This window comes from Dama dama, chromosome 18 (assembly GCF_033118175.1).
Source record: "Dama dama isolate Ldn47 chromosome 18, ASM3311817v1, whole genome shotgun sequence".
NCBI lineage: Eukaryota > Metazoa > Chordata > Mammalia > Artiodactyla > Cervidae > Dama > Dama dama.
The window spans coordinates 48,604,083-48,620,385 of record NC_083698.1 but is presented as its reverse complement, the minus strand read 5'-3'; the positions used below and the strand labels follow the sequence as shown (position 1 = coordinate 48,620,385).

At 36.2% G+C, this 16,303-nt stretch overlaps 1 protein-coding gene across 3 annotated transcripts in view; it reads left to right on the top strand.

The window, feature by feature from the left end:
- The window catches only part of CFTR (CF transmembrane conductance regulator), a 192,406-nt gene that overhangs the window by 35,686 nt on the left and 140,417 nt on the right, over positions 1-16,303 (top strand). For all 3 annotated transcript variants that reach the window (XM_061165291.1, XM_061165292.1, XM_061165293.1), the window contains exons 4-7: positions 9,048-9,263; positions 13,024-13,113; positions 14,001-14,164; positions 15,292-15,417. In XM_061165291.1, the coding sequence (XP_061021274.1) occupies positions 9,048-9,263; positions 13,024-13,113; positions 14,001-14,164; positions 15,292-15,417 (596 nt within the window). The remainder of the gene's footprint in view (positions 1-9,047; positions 9,264-13,023; positions 13,114-14,000; positions 14,165-15,291; positions 15,418-16,303) is intronic.

The following is a 16,303-nucleotide window of genomic DNA, read 5'->3' as shown; positions in this document are numbered from 1 at the left end:
TGACCCCATGAATCACAGCATGCCAGGCCTCCCTGTCCATCACCAACTCCTGGAGTCTACTCAAACTCATGTCCATCGAGTCGGTGATGCCATCCAACCATCTCATCTTCTGTCGTCCCCTTCTCCTCCTGCCCCCAATCTTTCCCAGCATCAGGGTCTTTTCCAAGGAGTCAACTCTTCGCATGAGGTGGCCAAAGTATTGGAGTTTCAGCTTCAGCATCAGCCCTTCCAGTGAACACCCAGGACTGATCTCCTTTAGGATGGACTGGTTGGATCTCCTTGCAGTTCAAGGGACTCTCAAGAGTCTTCTCCAACACCACAGTTCAAAAGCATCAATTCTTCAGCACTCAGCTTTCTTTTAGTCCAACTCTCACATCCATACATGACCACTGGAAAAACCATAGCCTTGACTAGATGGACCTTTGTTGGCAAAGTAATGTCTCTGCTTTCTAATATGCTATCTAGGTTGGTCATAACTTTTCTTCCAAGGAGTAAGCGTCTTTTAATTTCATGGCTGCAATCACCATCTGCAGTGATTTTGGAGACGCCCAAAATAAAGTCTGACACTGTTTCCACTGTCTCCCCATCTATTTCCTATGAAATGATGGGACCAGATGCCATGATCTTAGTAAAGGCTTTAGTGTAGTCAATAAAGCAGAAGTAGATATTTTTCTGGAATTCCCTTGCTTTCTCTGTGATCCAGTGCATGTTTGCAATTTGATCTCTGGTTGCTCTGCCTTTTCTAAACCCAGCTTGTACATCTGAAAGTTCTTGGTTCCCATACTGCTATAGCCTGGCTTGAAGAGTTTTGAGCATAACCTTTACTAGCATGTCCCTTTTACCTAAGGTCAGCTGAAAGTGAAACTGAAAAAGAAAGTGAAGTTGCTCAGTCGTGTCCAACTCTTTGTGACCCAATGAACTGTAGCCTACCATTGCTCCTCTGTCCATGGGACTTTCCAGGCAAGAATACTGGAGTGGGTTGCCATTTTCTTCTCCAGAGGATTGAACCCGGGTCTCCCACATTGTAGGCAGATGGTAAAGGTTGGCTACCTCCAGCAAATCTAGATGCCCGTCATGGAGGACTCTTTTCAGCTTCCTCTCCCATCCCCCTCTATCTAACTTCTTCTGTAACCCCATTGGGGTCTTGAAAGCTATACTGCCTACACTCACCCTGTATCCTGAATATTTCCATCTTCTACTAGAACCCCCGTTCCTAAGACATGGCTACACTTACTTGTGCAACCCATAGTGACTATCCAGTTCCTGTGACAAGGTTTGGAAAATCATATGGTTTAGATTTCTTTGAAACAGGTAAGTTTTACTTTAGTGTAACCAGTCCGACCCTACATAAAGTGGTTTATTTGGTCTGAGATGGACTCTGGAATAAAATTCCCCCAGTGATTCTGATTGAGGTAGACTGGCATGAGCATTTTCAATGAATGCATCTGACTTTCTTTAGAATCTAAGGTGAGGATATGGGGTGGGGGGGTGGTACTTTTGGAACTTTATAGTTGAATTTTTTTAAATGATGATATAAAAAAATTTTAAACATAGAAATAATTATTAGCTACCTTAATGAGAGAAGGACAATGTTTCTCAAACTTATATACACATACTAGGCAGCAGCTCCTCCCACTTGGCTAAAATATAGATTCTAATTCAGAAGTTTCTGAGTTGAACCTAAGATTCTGCATCTCTAAAAGAAAGTGCTTCCTGATGGCTCAGACAGTAACGCCGTATGCCTGCAGTGTGGGAGACCCAGGTTCAATCCCTGGGTCAGAAAGATCCCCTGGAGAAGGAAATGGCAACCCACTCCAGTACTCTTGCCTGGAAAATTCCATGGACTGAGGCGCGTGGTAGGCTACAGTCCATGGGCTTGCAAAGAGTCAGACACGATTAAGCGACTTCACTTCACAAGAAAGGAACACGATAATATAAATCAACTATATGCCAATAAAATTAAAAAAAGAAAAACAAAAAGCTCTTTTCCTAGCACTATACTTTGAGTAGCAGGGACTTGCAGGGTCGTAGAAGAAGAGAAAGGCTAGTTAGAAGTTATAGTTGTGAGAAAAGAACTGGGTGGACTTATCATGGCCAAGGAGTCCCTGAATGAAAGGGACAGGAATCCCACTGAGATTAAATGTGGCTCGGGGTTTATTTCAAAGTCCCAGTGTTAACTATTAACTTTCTGTGTCTTGCTCTGGCACTGTCTCTCAAGACTCTGTTGGAGCGTAGATGTGCCTGGAGAGGGCAAAGGTATAGCTAGGAGGGGCACTCAAGATTGCATGCAGAGATGGTCCAGGCTCTTCCTGCTAAAAACAACGTTATGTGGGTTGGTTAGGCTTTTACAGTGCTATGGAACACAAAGTTGCTGCACGAACATTTAGTATTACATGTGCTTTTAAAAGCAAATTCAGGAATCCAACACCCTGTCTCGTAGGATATTGTCTCTGGGGCAAAATACATCTGTTCTCACATGTGAAATTTTAGAATAAAGTTGATTTATAAATTAGGAGTTGTCTGTGATCATGTATTGTACTTACAGCTTAAACTGCATATTTATTGTTGTTTAGTTACTAAGTCATGCCCGACTCTTTGGGGACCAGTGGCCCAGTTTCCTCATTCTTGTTGTGAGCTTGGGGCCTCTTTACTTCTTCTAGTTAACCAGTATCCAGTGGTGACTCATGAGTGTGATGTGGTGATGGTGTACACTTTCTATGATTCCTTCTAACTTTTAAATTATGTGTCTATGATATGGGGCCTAGAAAAATGGTATTTATTTTAAATTGCAGTGATATTACCATAATTTGATTTGGTAGTTTGATGTTGAACAAATCACAGTGCTTGTACTGATGATCAACTTGGGGAAAACCAGGTCATGTTATAAAAGTTTTCATTTTGATTTAAGGTTATAAATAAGAGTTGAGGCTCTGTTACCAAACTGGTTTGAATCCTAGTTTTAACCACTTGCTAGCTGTCTGACACTGGACAAGTTATTTAAACTGTTTGTCTCAGGTTTTTTTTATAGTAAATGGAGACAATAATAGCTCTTACTTCATAGATATATTGTGAAAATTAAAGTTAAGCATGTAGAGTAGATCTTGGTACAAAGAAAGTGCTTCCTAAGTGTTACCTGTTACTGTATCATTAAATATAGTCTATACCGACCTTCACAAATACTCCTATTCTTTGCATTTACTTATTTTTCTATATTCTAGAAGCAAGTCTTAGAGTACCCATTTCATATTTCTAGAGCATAGAAAAATACCTAGAATCTAACTATTACTTCAGAAATTAAAATTAATATTTTAACATATCTTCTAGTATTCTGTTTTCTGAATTAAGCCTACTCTTGCTGCTATATCAGCAAGTCCAGGAACATGTTCTTATAAAACATGAAGAACATAGCTTATATTTCTAGTAAAGACATTGCTAGTAATAGTTATTAAATCAATGAACACCCAAAGGAAAATACCAAAAGCAAAACATTTTCAATTAGGCATTGAATCTAAAAACATGATTCAGGGTAGACAGATATTATGATGATAGTTTTGAATTCTTTTCTCTGTGTGATGTACATACATTTTTGTGAAAACTATATAGTTGGGACAATGGGTAGGTTTTATTTTCTATGTCAAATATGTAAAATTTTTGTTTAGCAATTAGTATAAAGTAAAAAATTTCCATCAAACTCTAGTGTTTCAAGATAAATAATTTGACACTTGTTTACTCTCTCAAATCTTAAGCCTTTCCTTTGGTATGTAAGCCAGTACTGTTTGTATTTTATGGTAAATTCTGGGTGTGTGTTTACACTTCCATTTTTTGTATGTGTGTTTTCTTTTTATCATTTATTTACTATCATAAGTTATATACCACTTTCTATCTAAAATTTATTATTTTTGAGTGTTTTTATCATTAAGAAAATGATCAGATAATTATTGATAAACTTGACACTTATCTTTCCAACTTTTTCCCATGAGAATATATATATATATATATATATACACATACTTAACGAAGGGATGTGAATCATTACTTTAAATAATGTATTATAAATTTACTTCTCTTAATGCATTGTGAATGCCTTTTCATATCATTAGATACTTTTCTACCTAATCATTTTAATGCTTAGTGACTCATGTGGCTGTACCATAATTTATTTTATCAGTTCCTCGTCATTGAATATTTAAATTGCTTCCAGTTTTTCACTGTTACAAATAATCTTTCAATGCACATCTCTTTAAAAGCTAAATGTTAGTAGATTTTCCAGTTGTGCTCCAGGAAAGATGTATTAATTTACTTTCCTTATTCTAAAGTATGAAAATTCAGTCCTAACAATAGGTATTATAATTTTAAAAATGTTTGCAAATTGTTAAGAGTAAAAGAGTGTATTATCATTTTTATTTGAATTATTTTTGTCTCCTAGTGAGTTTAAACAGTTTTTATGGACAGAGGAGCCTGGCAGGTTATAGGCCATGGGGTCTCAAAGAGTCAGATACAACTGTAATGATTTAACATGCACTCACATGTATTAAGTATTTATATATACATGTTTTTGAGGGGTGTAAATTGCCTTTTAATACTCTTTGTCTATTTTTATTTTGGTGTGTTTTTTTAGTGCACACTATAGAAAACAATGTAACCTTAGAGGTTTTTCAACTGATTCCTCCTGTATTAGAATCAACTATGCTTTGGATTTGCAGTTATAATTTTTAAAGTAATCTTGGGATTAATTAATTTAATATAATTGCAAGCATGAACCAAGTTTTCTATTTTCACCAGAACTTTCTTTCTTGGTTTAACTATCCAGCGGACATTCATATCTCTAGAAGCATCTGATGCTGTCCTAGGTGTGCAGATAGAACAAAATGGCTAAAGGATTCAGACTCAAGTACAGTGCATTTAAGCTGAGGTCTAGAGGATCCCAGGAGAGACCAGATGTATTTCCCAGGATGTATTTTCAGGCTTCCTAATTTTTTCCTGGGAGGCTAATCTATATACATTCCCAGCAGGAAGGTAGTCACTTGTGCCGTTCTCTAACTTGACCCCCTCTACCCAGATGGTCTCCTGAACTCGCACAATTCAGACCTGCATCCCTCTGAGTAGAAAACACACACAGCGAAGTCAGGGTGTGCGCCAGTCAGTTGTGCAGGGACTCCTCAGCCTCTGTTCTGGGATTCCCTGGACTCATCATATAATCTGAGATATTAGCTCTGGAGGGGATCTTTAAGATAAGCTTGCTCCACCACTTAGTTTATGAGTGAGAAAACTGTCAAGAGGAGGGGAGTGACTAAGGTGACAGAGTGCAGGTGACATGCTGGGATAAGAACTTGGATTTCATGACTCTCACTTCAGTGTTTATTGCCTTGTCATGCTGACTTAAAGATTGGTATCAGGCTTCTTCCATTATCTAAGTGAACTCTTAATTTCATCTTAATTTGTGTCTGATTAAAAATAAAATATTTTATTAAATTTTAAATAAATTTGCATTCTACCTCATTACATTCAAGCCTCAGTCAGCTTGCACTATTTTATATGGTGGCAAATTGGGACTTTTCTTGTGTAATGAAAATAGTCTAGTAACAGGGTTCACACAGCTTTCGCAAACTAAGAACAGAAGACTGTGTTTCTCCCAGTCATTACAGGATGGTTTTTTAAAGGACTGCACACATAGATTAAGCCTAGGTATCAGTTACCATTGTTTTCCCTTCCAAATAATAAAATCAGGTGATGTCTGTAAGTGCTTTCATTATAAATATTAGAGAACATGCTGCTTAAAACAGAGCATGGAAAACTATAGGAGGAGGCATCTGGAGTGCTGATTTTGTCCTTGAATGTTGATGGTTCCATGTTGCAGTGAGGTTTATGTTTTGCTGTTGGCAGATGGTCCAATTATTAAAATTTTCTCTACCAAAAATTTTCTGCGTTTTTCTTTTCTTTTTTCTGTGAACGTGTACCCTCTCAGACTAATGCTACCAATGTCATTGTGGAATAGCCATTGTTGTTCAAAGGATGAATATGTTCTCTTTTTGTTTGAGGCAAGGTGACAGCTAATTAATTCAGTCATGTGACCTGCAGAATAGGTATCTGAATCAGATTAACATAGTCTTATTTATTTTCTTATAAGTTGCAACTGAATTCCAATTCTGCAAATAGTTCTGTTGTGAGGTGACAGGTTATGGAAAAAATATAATGGTGATACAGTGGCAGGGACTTTAGTTCAAATTACTCAGTAGGAGAAAACTTGCATAAACCCATATATTTCTAATTCTAAAAATTCTGTGTACTGCTCAATTACTAAAATATTTCTCTTTTCCCTCAGAATGTTCTTTTTTAGCATTCCATAGATAAGAGTCACTCCTTAGAAATATGCATTGTGGTATTTATCAGTGGTTCTATATTCTATAATAGTATCTATTAGTCCTGGAAAAAGGAGGAAGGTGATTATGCTAATTATGATATAAGCAGCTGGATTCATGGAAAGTTGTCACACATCATAGTCTTCTGGCTAAAGTCTTATAATGAAAAAGAAATGACATTTAATCTGGTATGTCTGGTAATGCTTCCAACTTATTCTCTGCTTCATGGCCACACCTAGTATATCCAACATGGGTGGATGAATATGAATTCATCCTCTTGACTGCAATCAAGAGAGCATTTTAACCAAATGCAAACTCAATATTAATGGGAAAATAAATCAGTATAGATGTGGCATTGATACTTGTCTATGAAGAACATAGACATAATAGAGAAGAATTCTAGGATAAAATACTGATATAAAATTAAGTTTGAGGATGAAATAGTGACACTATAAGCATACCATGAAAATTATATTTGTATTGCGGATATATTTATACATGTAGTTTCAAATCTAAGGTTCATGTTGACTGTAAGTTTTCATAGTTTAAGGAATTATTTTGAAATAAATGATCTAGAGAAAGTTTGGCATGAATCTGTAGAACTTAATAAATTAACAGCCAGGGCAGCACTTGCACAGATTTACTAGTTTGGAAATGGGAATAGCCCATCTTCCCCAGAGTAGGGCAATGGGGCAATTATCCTGATTTATTCGCAGGATGTCATGTAAACAGTACTTAGAATAAATGAGGTAGATATACAAGTATCATTGGGGCTACATGTCAGAAACACAACTGTGTTTAAAAAGTTAAAGTTGCAAAAAGCACAATATGATACTATTTACATAAAGTTTACATCCTCAAAAACAATTCTATATATTGTAAAAATGAATATACTTGTAACAAAAGTACAAAGCATGCATAAAGTGGTCCATGCCAACAAGCGGTGATTTCTGCACTTATTTACCTTTTAGAAAAAAGGTACTCTTCTGTGTGCATGTGTGCTCAGTTGCTAAGTCGTGTCTCTCTTGCGACCCCATGGACTGCAGCCCACCAGGTTCCTCTGTCCATGGGATTTCCCAGGCAAGAATTGGAGTGGGTTGTATTTCTTTCTCCAGGGGATCTTCTCGACATCTCTTATGCCTCCTGCATTGGCAGGTGGCTTCTTTACCACTGAGCCACCTGGGAAGATAAATAGACTCTTCAGTAGTTATGGCCAACTATTTACCTGGTTTATCTGGGTAGGTTGTTAGCATGTTTGTTTATTTTTTTTTTTTAGTACCTGTCTGTTTGCTGTAGTTCAAACTTAAAATGTGGCTATGTGAGATGAGAGAACTCTAATATTCCATGTTTGTGATTAGTTTGGAAACATTTTTAAAAGGTTTGAACCTTTTCTTACATTCAGAACCTTGGTCTACATAGTAAATTTGAAATGAGGTACAGAATACCAAGTATTGAATGAGTAGCTACACAAAGCCAGTAGTCAGTCAATGATGGCACTATGGCTTATGGCTTGTGGAGGTGATGTGGTTATAGAAAAGCACTTTGCCTGTTGAGAATGAGAGGGCTGGTGGGGTTGGGCACTGAGGTTTAGAAAAGACATTATAGAAATCGGAGGTGGATGGAGCAAATTATGGGCTGGGGGAGAGTAATGCTGAGCAAAATGGGGAGGAGCTGTCTGGTTGAAAATATACATTTGAAATGGACTCAATTAGCATAACGTTATTTCCAGGCAAGGTTTAGCCTCAGATCCCCATTTCACTAGACCACCATAAAAGAGGGTTTATGTCTTTATCTTCTGAAGGCAATTTTAGCAAGATGGTTAAGACTTAGATCTTCTGGATTCAAATCCATGTGTTCAAATCTATTCTTACATATTCAGGCAAAGCAGTAATGATTTGATGGACAGTTTGATTCAGTGGTCAGTTGAGGATCAGATGAAGTGGATTTGGAAAACACAACTTTGGTCTCTCCTTGTTAACTCATAGACCTTTGAGCTCTTGATGAATTGTTGGAAACTGGCCTGAGGCTGCAATTTTTTGACACACTTCTTCCTAAAAGTCACCACCTATCCCAGACTAGGAAGGATACAGCTTTGGACTGTAAATAGCACCAGTGCCTTTTTGCTCCTCCCTCCTGTTGCCAGCTCCCCTTTATGTGGTTGTCTCAAGAAGCTGTTCATTCTGGTGTTCGTTCTATCACTCAAAGTGCTTTTGAGAGTTCTGTTTTGAAATCATATCAATCACTTGGTCTCTTTGGCTTCAGTTTTTTCATCTGCACTGTGAAACTAATAATACCTACTCTGACTCCTGAAGTTGTCATAAAAATCAAATGAAAAATATTTTACAAATTGTTAAGTGCAACGTACATGTTACCAATTAACACACTACTTCAGAAATGGCACCGTTACTTTATGGCCACTGTATACTTTTAGTAAAAAAAAAAAAAAACAAAAAAAAACACCTCATACATAAATGTTTCCAAATGACTTTTGCTAAAACCTAAATAAAGTCTTATTGCATAGTATAAAGATGTTACAAAGGACATCAAGAGTTTCACATATGGCATGGCCCTCTGTGTAAGCCCATTTTAAATCCTCCTGTAAAGATGAAACTTCTTGTGTTGAAATTGTGAGGGCATTTTATGAACGAAAAATAAAATTTCGTTTCTCTTGTTTTCCATCTTCTGCAGGAAGTCACCAAAGCAGTCCAACCTCTCTTACTGGGAAGAATCATAGCTTCCTATGACCCAGATAACAAGGTGGAACGCTCTATCGCCATTTACTTAGGCATAGGCTTATGCCTTCTCTTTATCGTGAGGACGCTGCTCCTGCACCCAGCCATTTTTGGTCTCCATCACATTGGAATGCAGATGAGAATAGCTATGTTTAGTTTAATTTATAAGAAGGTAATACTTCCTTGCACAGTCTTTATGCTACTTGTTAGTGGCATCGTGTTTTAAATGCTACACTAGTACAAGTAAGGGATAAATGCTAAACTCAGTTTTGTAGGGCTGTGAAATAAATGGCAGCAATAATGAATATTTCTAATTTTTCCTTGCTACTTCCCTTCAACTAATAATTATTGAGTACTTCTGTAAACTGCCTGTATTTTAGACCTCATTTTTGTTTTTTCCATATCATCAGTTTTTGGAATCCATGGCTCCCTGTTGAAATGATTCTTGCTTTGTGCATAAAAGTCACTGACAAAATATCGTCTTATGGTAAAATGCCATTTGTCTTTATGTACAATAACAAGAATATAGTGTGTAATTGTTATTGATCAACCAAGCAATTGATATTTCTATCTTAACTAGTTATGGGGGCTTCCTACATAGCTCAGTCGGTTAAGCATCTACCTGCAATGCAGGAGACATGGGTTCAATTCCTGGGTTGGGAAGTTCCCATGAAGAAGGGCATGGCAACCCACTGCAGTATTCTTGCCTGGAGAAGCCCATGGACAGAGGAGCCTGACGGGCTACAGTTCATGGGATCACAAGAGTTGGACATGACTTAGCACTATTTTTAACTAGTTATGACACAATGATAGTATCCACTGCCTTATTTTGAGTTAGATTTTTGTCAACCTAAGTCTTGGAAATTAAAAATTTTGGAATAACACATACACGGCAACCATAAGAACCTTTCTACTTTTCCATATGCATTGTCAAGTTAAAAGCCCAAGTTGCTAAACCATGCTTTGGGTGAACTCAAATTAAGACTGCCTTACCAGGCCTTCTCTGGTGATCCAGTGGTTAAGACTCTGCACTTACACTGCATGGGACCTGGGTTTGATCCCTCATTGAGGAACTGAGATCCTGCATGCCATGCATCACAGTGGGAAAATAAAAGGACTTTCTTACCTTAAAACACAATTTAAGGTCATCTTAGTGACACAATGACTTGTGCGTTCACCAGCCTGATTTATGTGTGACTCTTTGATTTACCAAGATTAAAGATTTCTTTTTTATATAGATAGTTGGTTATTTTGGTTATTTTCTTTACCCTTCTTCTCTTTCTTCTTCACCCAATATAAAAACTTTATATATTTGACTTATAAGAGCTGTGGACCTGAAATTCCCTCTACAAATAACCCATTAACATTTCTATAATATACATGCAAGGTCAGTGGTGGTGTAAAACCTTGATGGTTATACATTAGTGTTCAAAAAGACCTTTTATGGATGCACAAGTAAAAAACTGAGTCCACAGTTTAACCAAATCACCCCAGCTGCAATCTCATCAGTTCACAAGTCATCACCAGGAAAGCATGGGTGATAAATCAATAAAAATCTTATCTTGACTCAGAAATTTTATATAAGTGAATAAATTATTAGGTATCATTTAGAAGATAGAATTTAGACAAGATGCATATCAAAGAAAGTTGAATCCAGTTTAAAAATATTTATAAAAGTGATTATTATAATGATAACTGATGTTCATGACAAACTTCTAAGTGATTTAGGTATATCATTTCATTTGATCTTCCTCAAAACTCTATATGGTAGAAACTATTATTCCTATTTTATGAATAAAATATTTTCATAAACTAAAGGCCTAAAAAATATAGAACATTGCGCAAGAACTGCTTCAGAATTTCTAAAGTAGATAAGTCACAATCCTTGAAGTCGTGTCCAACTCTTTATGACCCATGGAACTGCCAGATTCCAGTGTCCATGGAATTTTCCAGGCAAGAATACTGAAGTGCGTTGCCATTTCCTGCTCTAGGAGATCTTCCCCACCCAGGGATCAAACCCACATCTCATGTCTCCTTCATTAGCAGGCAGATTCTTTACCACTGTGCCACCTGGTCTTCCCCCTTGAAGTTAAGGGTTTTCCAATTACTAGAGAACATAAGATAAGTACTGAAATAATGTTGCAAGTCAAATTGTGTTACATAGAAAGAGAGACATGAAGGCTTAGGGCTAAAGGGAAAGGGAGGTCAAAGAAAGAGCTGTTTAATTTGTGGATTAGTTCTTATGTTTAGCACAAATACAGCAATATACGTTCCTTCAAACCCAGAATGCATTAATGAAAAGTTGGAAGCTATGTCTGTCCTTTCTCAACATTGTTTATATGTGTTCTTACCCAGTTTGCTTTACCGCTCTAGCCATACCTGCTGACCTGCATTGACATCATCATCTAAGAATACAATTGCATCTCCAGGCAGCTGTGGTTTGGTCACTGAAGTTAACTAGTGCCTTGTCTGACCAGTTTCATCCATGTGGCAGGCAGCCACTAATTCATCCCAGATTATTACAGATTTTGTAATAGAGCGTCATCTTCTTTGTTCCAAAATCTGCAACATGATACATTCAAATTAGATTGTAAATAATGAACCAAAATGCATACGAGGTTGAACTTTGCCTGTGAATTTTGAGAAAGATAACTATATAATGAGTAGATATTCACTGAGTATTTATTGTGCACGTACATTCCATGTTAAGCACTATAGAACTCAGGTCACCTGAGACTGAGTATGTTACTAAATCATGTATCATCAAGCTCAATGGACCCTGCTTCTCACATATTACTCTAATAGCATTTGGAGTTAACTGCTTTGTTCCTTCTTTATCTGTGCTTATCTAAACACTATCTATTATTCCACACCGTCTTAAATTCTCCCTCAATGAAATATTAGCAGATTTTATAACCAGATATATAAACTTTCTCTTAACTACCCTGTTATATTCCACTCCCTTTAACTAGTTTATCATATTTAGTTATGTATTTATTAGGTGTCTTGAGGTAATAATTTTGTTTAATAACTAATAATAATCCCTGAAACCCTGAATACAGTGATTTGTGTCTAAGTGCTCAATACATATGTGAGAGATTCAGTTGAAGCAAATATTAGATGGGTACTCTTCAGTCAAAGCCAATTCATATTAAATTTTGTAGGTGAAGTGTGCCTGTGATCTCTCATAATAATAATTAATTTATCTACTATATAATCCTGTTTTGTATATATGGATGTATTTTTCTTTGTAAAATTTAAGAATTTTTTGTTGTTAATGTAATCTTTCAAATAATCATTAATAATTATTTATAATATACTTGTATTGACTTTAACTGTAATTTTATTCAATAGTCACCATAGAGTGCATGAAAAATTTAAGGTCAAGATTTTATTTTAAAAAATTTTATTGAATATATTGGCTTACATTATTGTGTTAGTTTCAAGTATACAGCTAAGTGATGCAGATATATATATATATCTTTTCTTTCCTGATTCTTTTCCACTATAGGTTATTACAAGATATTGAAAATAATTCCCTATGAGACCAAGGTTTTAATCTCAAATTTCACTTGCCTTTAGTTCCATCTGTAATAAAAACAAAAGTAAAAAAACAACAAGCAAACCTCTGCAGTATATAAATGAATATTTAAGTACAATATTTTTCCCATTTTGGACTAGAAACAATTGTTAACACTCTCTAGATAGTGTAAAATAATGTAAGTAGAGGCATGCCAGTATAATATTTGTTGTAAAGAGAAATATTTATAAATCTGAGAAGATACTAAATTAAATGAACATAAGATAATTTTATTAGGTTTACTTAAAAAATGCATGCATAGTTACCTAATTCCTCAGCTGTATTATAAGATGCTTATAAATATATTTGTCTACTGTGCAGTGACATCATCTAACTTCCCATTTCCTTTTAGACTTTGAAGCTATCAAGCCGTGTTCTAGATAAAATAAGTATTGGACAACTTGTTAGTCTCCTTTCCAACAACCTGAACAAATTTGATGAAGTATGTACCTACTGATTTACTCTTTTATGCATCTTTGTTATAAATCATACGACCCCAAAGATTTTCTGGGTCAGATAATTAATGAGTGGTTACGTGATAAGCATTCCTACCTTCCCTATATCTGAAAACCGAGAAGGCTAAGTTGTGTAGCACAGTGCCGTTTTGGGATCTCGCAGAACCAGACAACTCAAGGACACCTCAGCTGGCTTTTTATTTGGTGTGGTTTTTCAAAATTAAATCCTTATCAGATCTTGTTTCATTGTAATCATTTAAATCAGTTATTTACTTTGGCTGAGTATGATACTCTGAGAAATTCTTGTTTAGGGCTGTCTTCTCTCACAATAAAATTCAAGGTCCTTGAGGACAGATTATGTGTTTTATACATAATGTACTTATCTTTGCATTTCTAGTGTTTAGCATGCTATCGAACTCTCAGCAGATGCTAAGTAATTTACTTTTGAATTGAGTGTGAATGTTGTTTTCTGAGTATTTAGTCAGATAATAGGGTTGTGCAACTGTATAGACTGAAATTCAGGAGAGTCTTGTCCTCTCATGTTCTGTGTCACGGCTCTTGCTTTATTCACAGAGGAGTAAGTTACTGAAAGTATTCTAGGCATGGTACTTAAGATATGCAATCACCACACGTATCCACTGGAAAAAATCACAGTGACTTGAAGTTAGTTTGGGGGGAATTCCTAGTCTCTGTGTAGAATGTTTAAGCACATTGCTGTGTGCCCCGTATAATGAACACCTAGATTTTAGTGCATTCAGAGCCATGATTGTATGAGCTCACTGTGCTTGATTTCTTTCTCCTACTCTTGATTTTCTCTTTGTTTGGGGATGGAGGATAAAATGTCCATAGTTTTCACTGTGATTTTATTTTTCAGGGACTTGCACTGGCACATTTCGTGTGGATCGCTCCTCTCCAAGTGACGCTGCTGATGGGGCTGCTCTGGGAGTTGTTGCAGGCCTTCACCTTCTGTGGGCTTGCTTTCCTTGTAGTCCTCGCATTTCTTCAAGCCGGATTAGGGAAAATGATGATGAAGTACAGGTAGAAACTCTTTAAATAGTGTGAAACCCAGATTCCATTCTTACTAGTTATATGACCTGTGTCAAGCTGCTTCTGCCACTGTGTTTCTGGTTTTTTCATCTTTAAAATGAAGTAATCATCTCCCTTCGGCTGTCAGAAGGATTAGGCAGAATGTATAACATACTAGCCCACTCAGGTAAAACCAGAACTTCTCTGTGTACTGAACCATGATCTTCTTACTAGGTGTCGCAAAAAGGAATATTTTCATGATGTTATCAGTGGTCCTCAACCATTTTGGCACCAGAGACTGGTTTCGTGGAAGACAGTTTTTCCGTGGACTGGGGGAGAGGATGGTTTCAGGATGATTCAAGCACATTACATTTATTGTGCACTTTATTTCTGTTATTATTGTATCAGCTCCACCTCAGATCATCAGACATTAGATCCTGGAGATTGGAGACCTTGATATAAAGAATACTTTCTGTATCAATGGTACATTTTTTTACTTGCCAGTCTATAGAATTTCTTTACAAGTATGTTACCATCCATTTTGCTTTTTTTGCACATCAGAGTTTTAGATACAATGGATAAAACACTTATGTGAATGGGAAGGAATGCATATATTTTAGGTAAAGTTCACAGGCTTTTTCTACTCTGGTCCAAGAATCATCACACCACAGCCTTAGTGGCTTTTTATTACTGAATGATTCAGTGATTCCAATCACTGCTTATGAAAGAGGACTTCTAGAGTTTGCCAGCTAGAGTGTGACAGAAAGTGTTCAAATTTTGGAGTCAAATAGTTCTTAGTTTGAATCCCACTTTGCACCTTACTAGATATATGACCTGTGTCAAGCTGCTTCAACCTTTGTGTTTCTGTTTTTTTTTTTTTTCATTTTTAAAATGAGATAATCACTTCCCTCAGAGAATTAGGCATAGTATATGACATACATCTAATACATGTGTCTGCACATGGGAGGCATTTACTGATTGATAGTTACTATTTTTGTTACTGTGCATTTGATAATAAAATAAACATCCATCAGTTTAATAAAGGAAATGTGGCTTTTCTTAAAAGCTTGGGCAGTTCTTAGTGGGCAGTTTGACTTATTTTTACTAAGTATTTGATTTGTGGATGAAATAATTTACAGAGATCAGAGAGCTGGAAAGATCAATGAAAGACTGGTGATTACATCAGAAATTATTGAAAATATCCAATCGGTTAAGGCATACTGCTGGGAAGAAGCAATGGAAAAAATCATTGAAAACCTAAGACAGTAAGTCATTCCAAAATTTTTAATATCAGTTGAATTAGTCAATTAAGGTTTAACATATTTAAAATGAGTATGTCACAGTGGACTTCAGCTCATATTTGAAATTTCTGACAACCAAATAGTTGTGTTAAGTTATGTCAATATTCATGTGTTAGTGGCCTAATGTCATTTTCATGGGACTGTCATTTTACATAGGGGAGCTATTTTTGCACTACAAGGATATCTTACGAAAGAACTGCCTATTTGTGTTTACAGCTGCTTAATAGGCTAAACTAATGATCATGATGCTAGAGACTGAATGAAACCTTAAATAGAACTGCTAGAGTAAAAAAGATACAACTCTGAACCAAATAAATGATTCTCTAATATTACAACTTCCTTAATTTATATGTTATGGCTCATGAAAAGCAAACCAAAAAAAAAAAAAAAACAACCCTTCTGTTTGTTTAAAATACGTTTGTTCTTCCTTTACTTAAGAGCAATGCCAGGGTAATATCTATAAATTGTGTTCTATAAACCCTCCACTTGAAAAGTCAATTCAAGTAATGAAAGCTGCCGCCTGAAGTAGAATCAGTACTTGGCACCCATCTTGAACCCTGGTCTTGTTTTGCCTCAGATAACCTTTCTTTCACTGATTAGTAAAGATTATAGCCAGCAAAAGAGTATGGCACAGACTGGGATACTGTTACTGAGAAAATTGTGGACATGATATAAACCAAGGTATTTCTGTAGCTCTAAGACCATTTTTCTTTTGTCAAGTTCCATGTTCTACAAATTGCAATTTAAAAAAGGGTTCTAGGAGACTCAGTGTGCATAGATCTTCTCTTAAAGGGCAGATAATTTCAGAATGAATTAGCTCATGAGAGTTTTGTAGGAAGAAAAGATACTA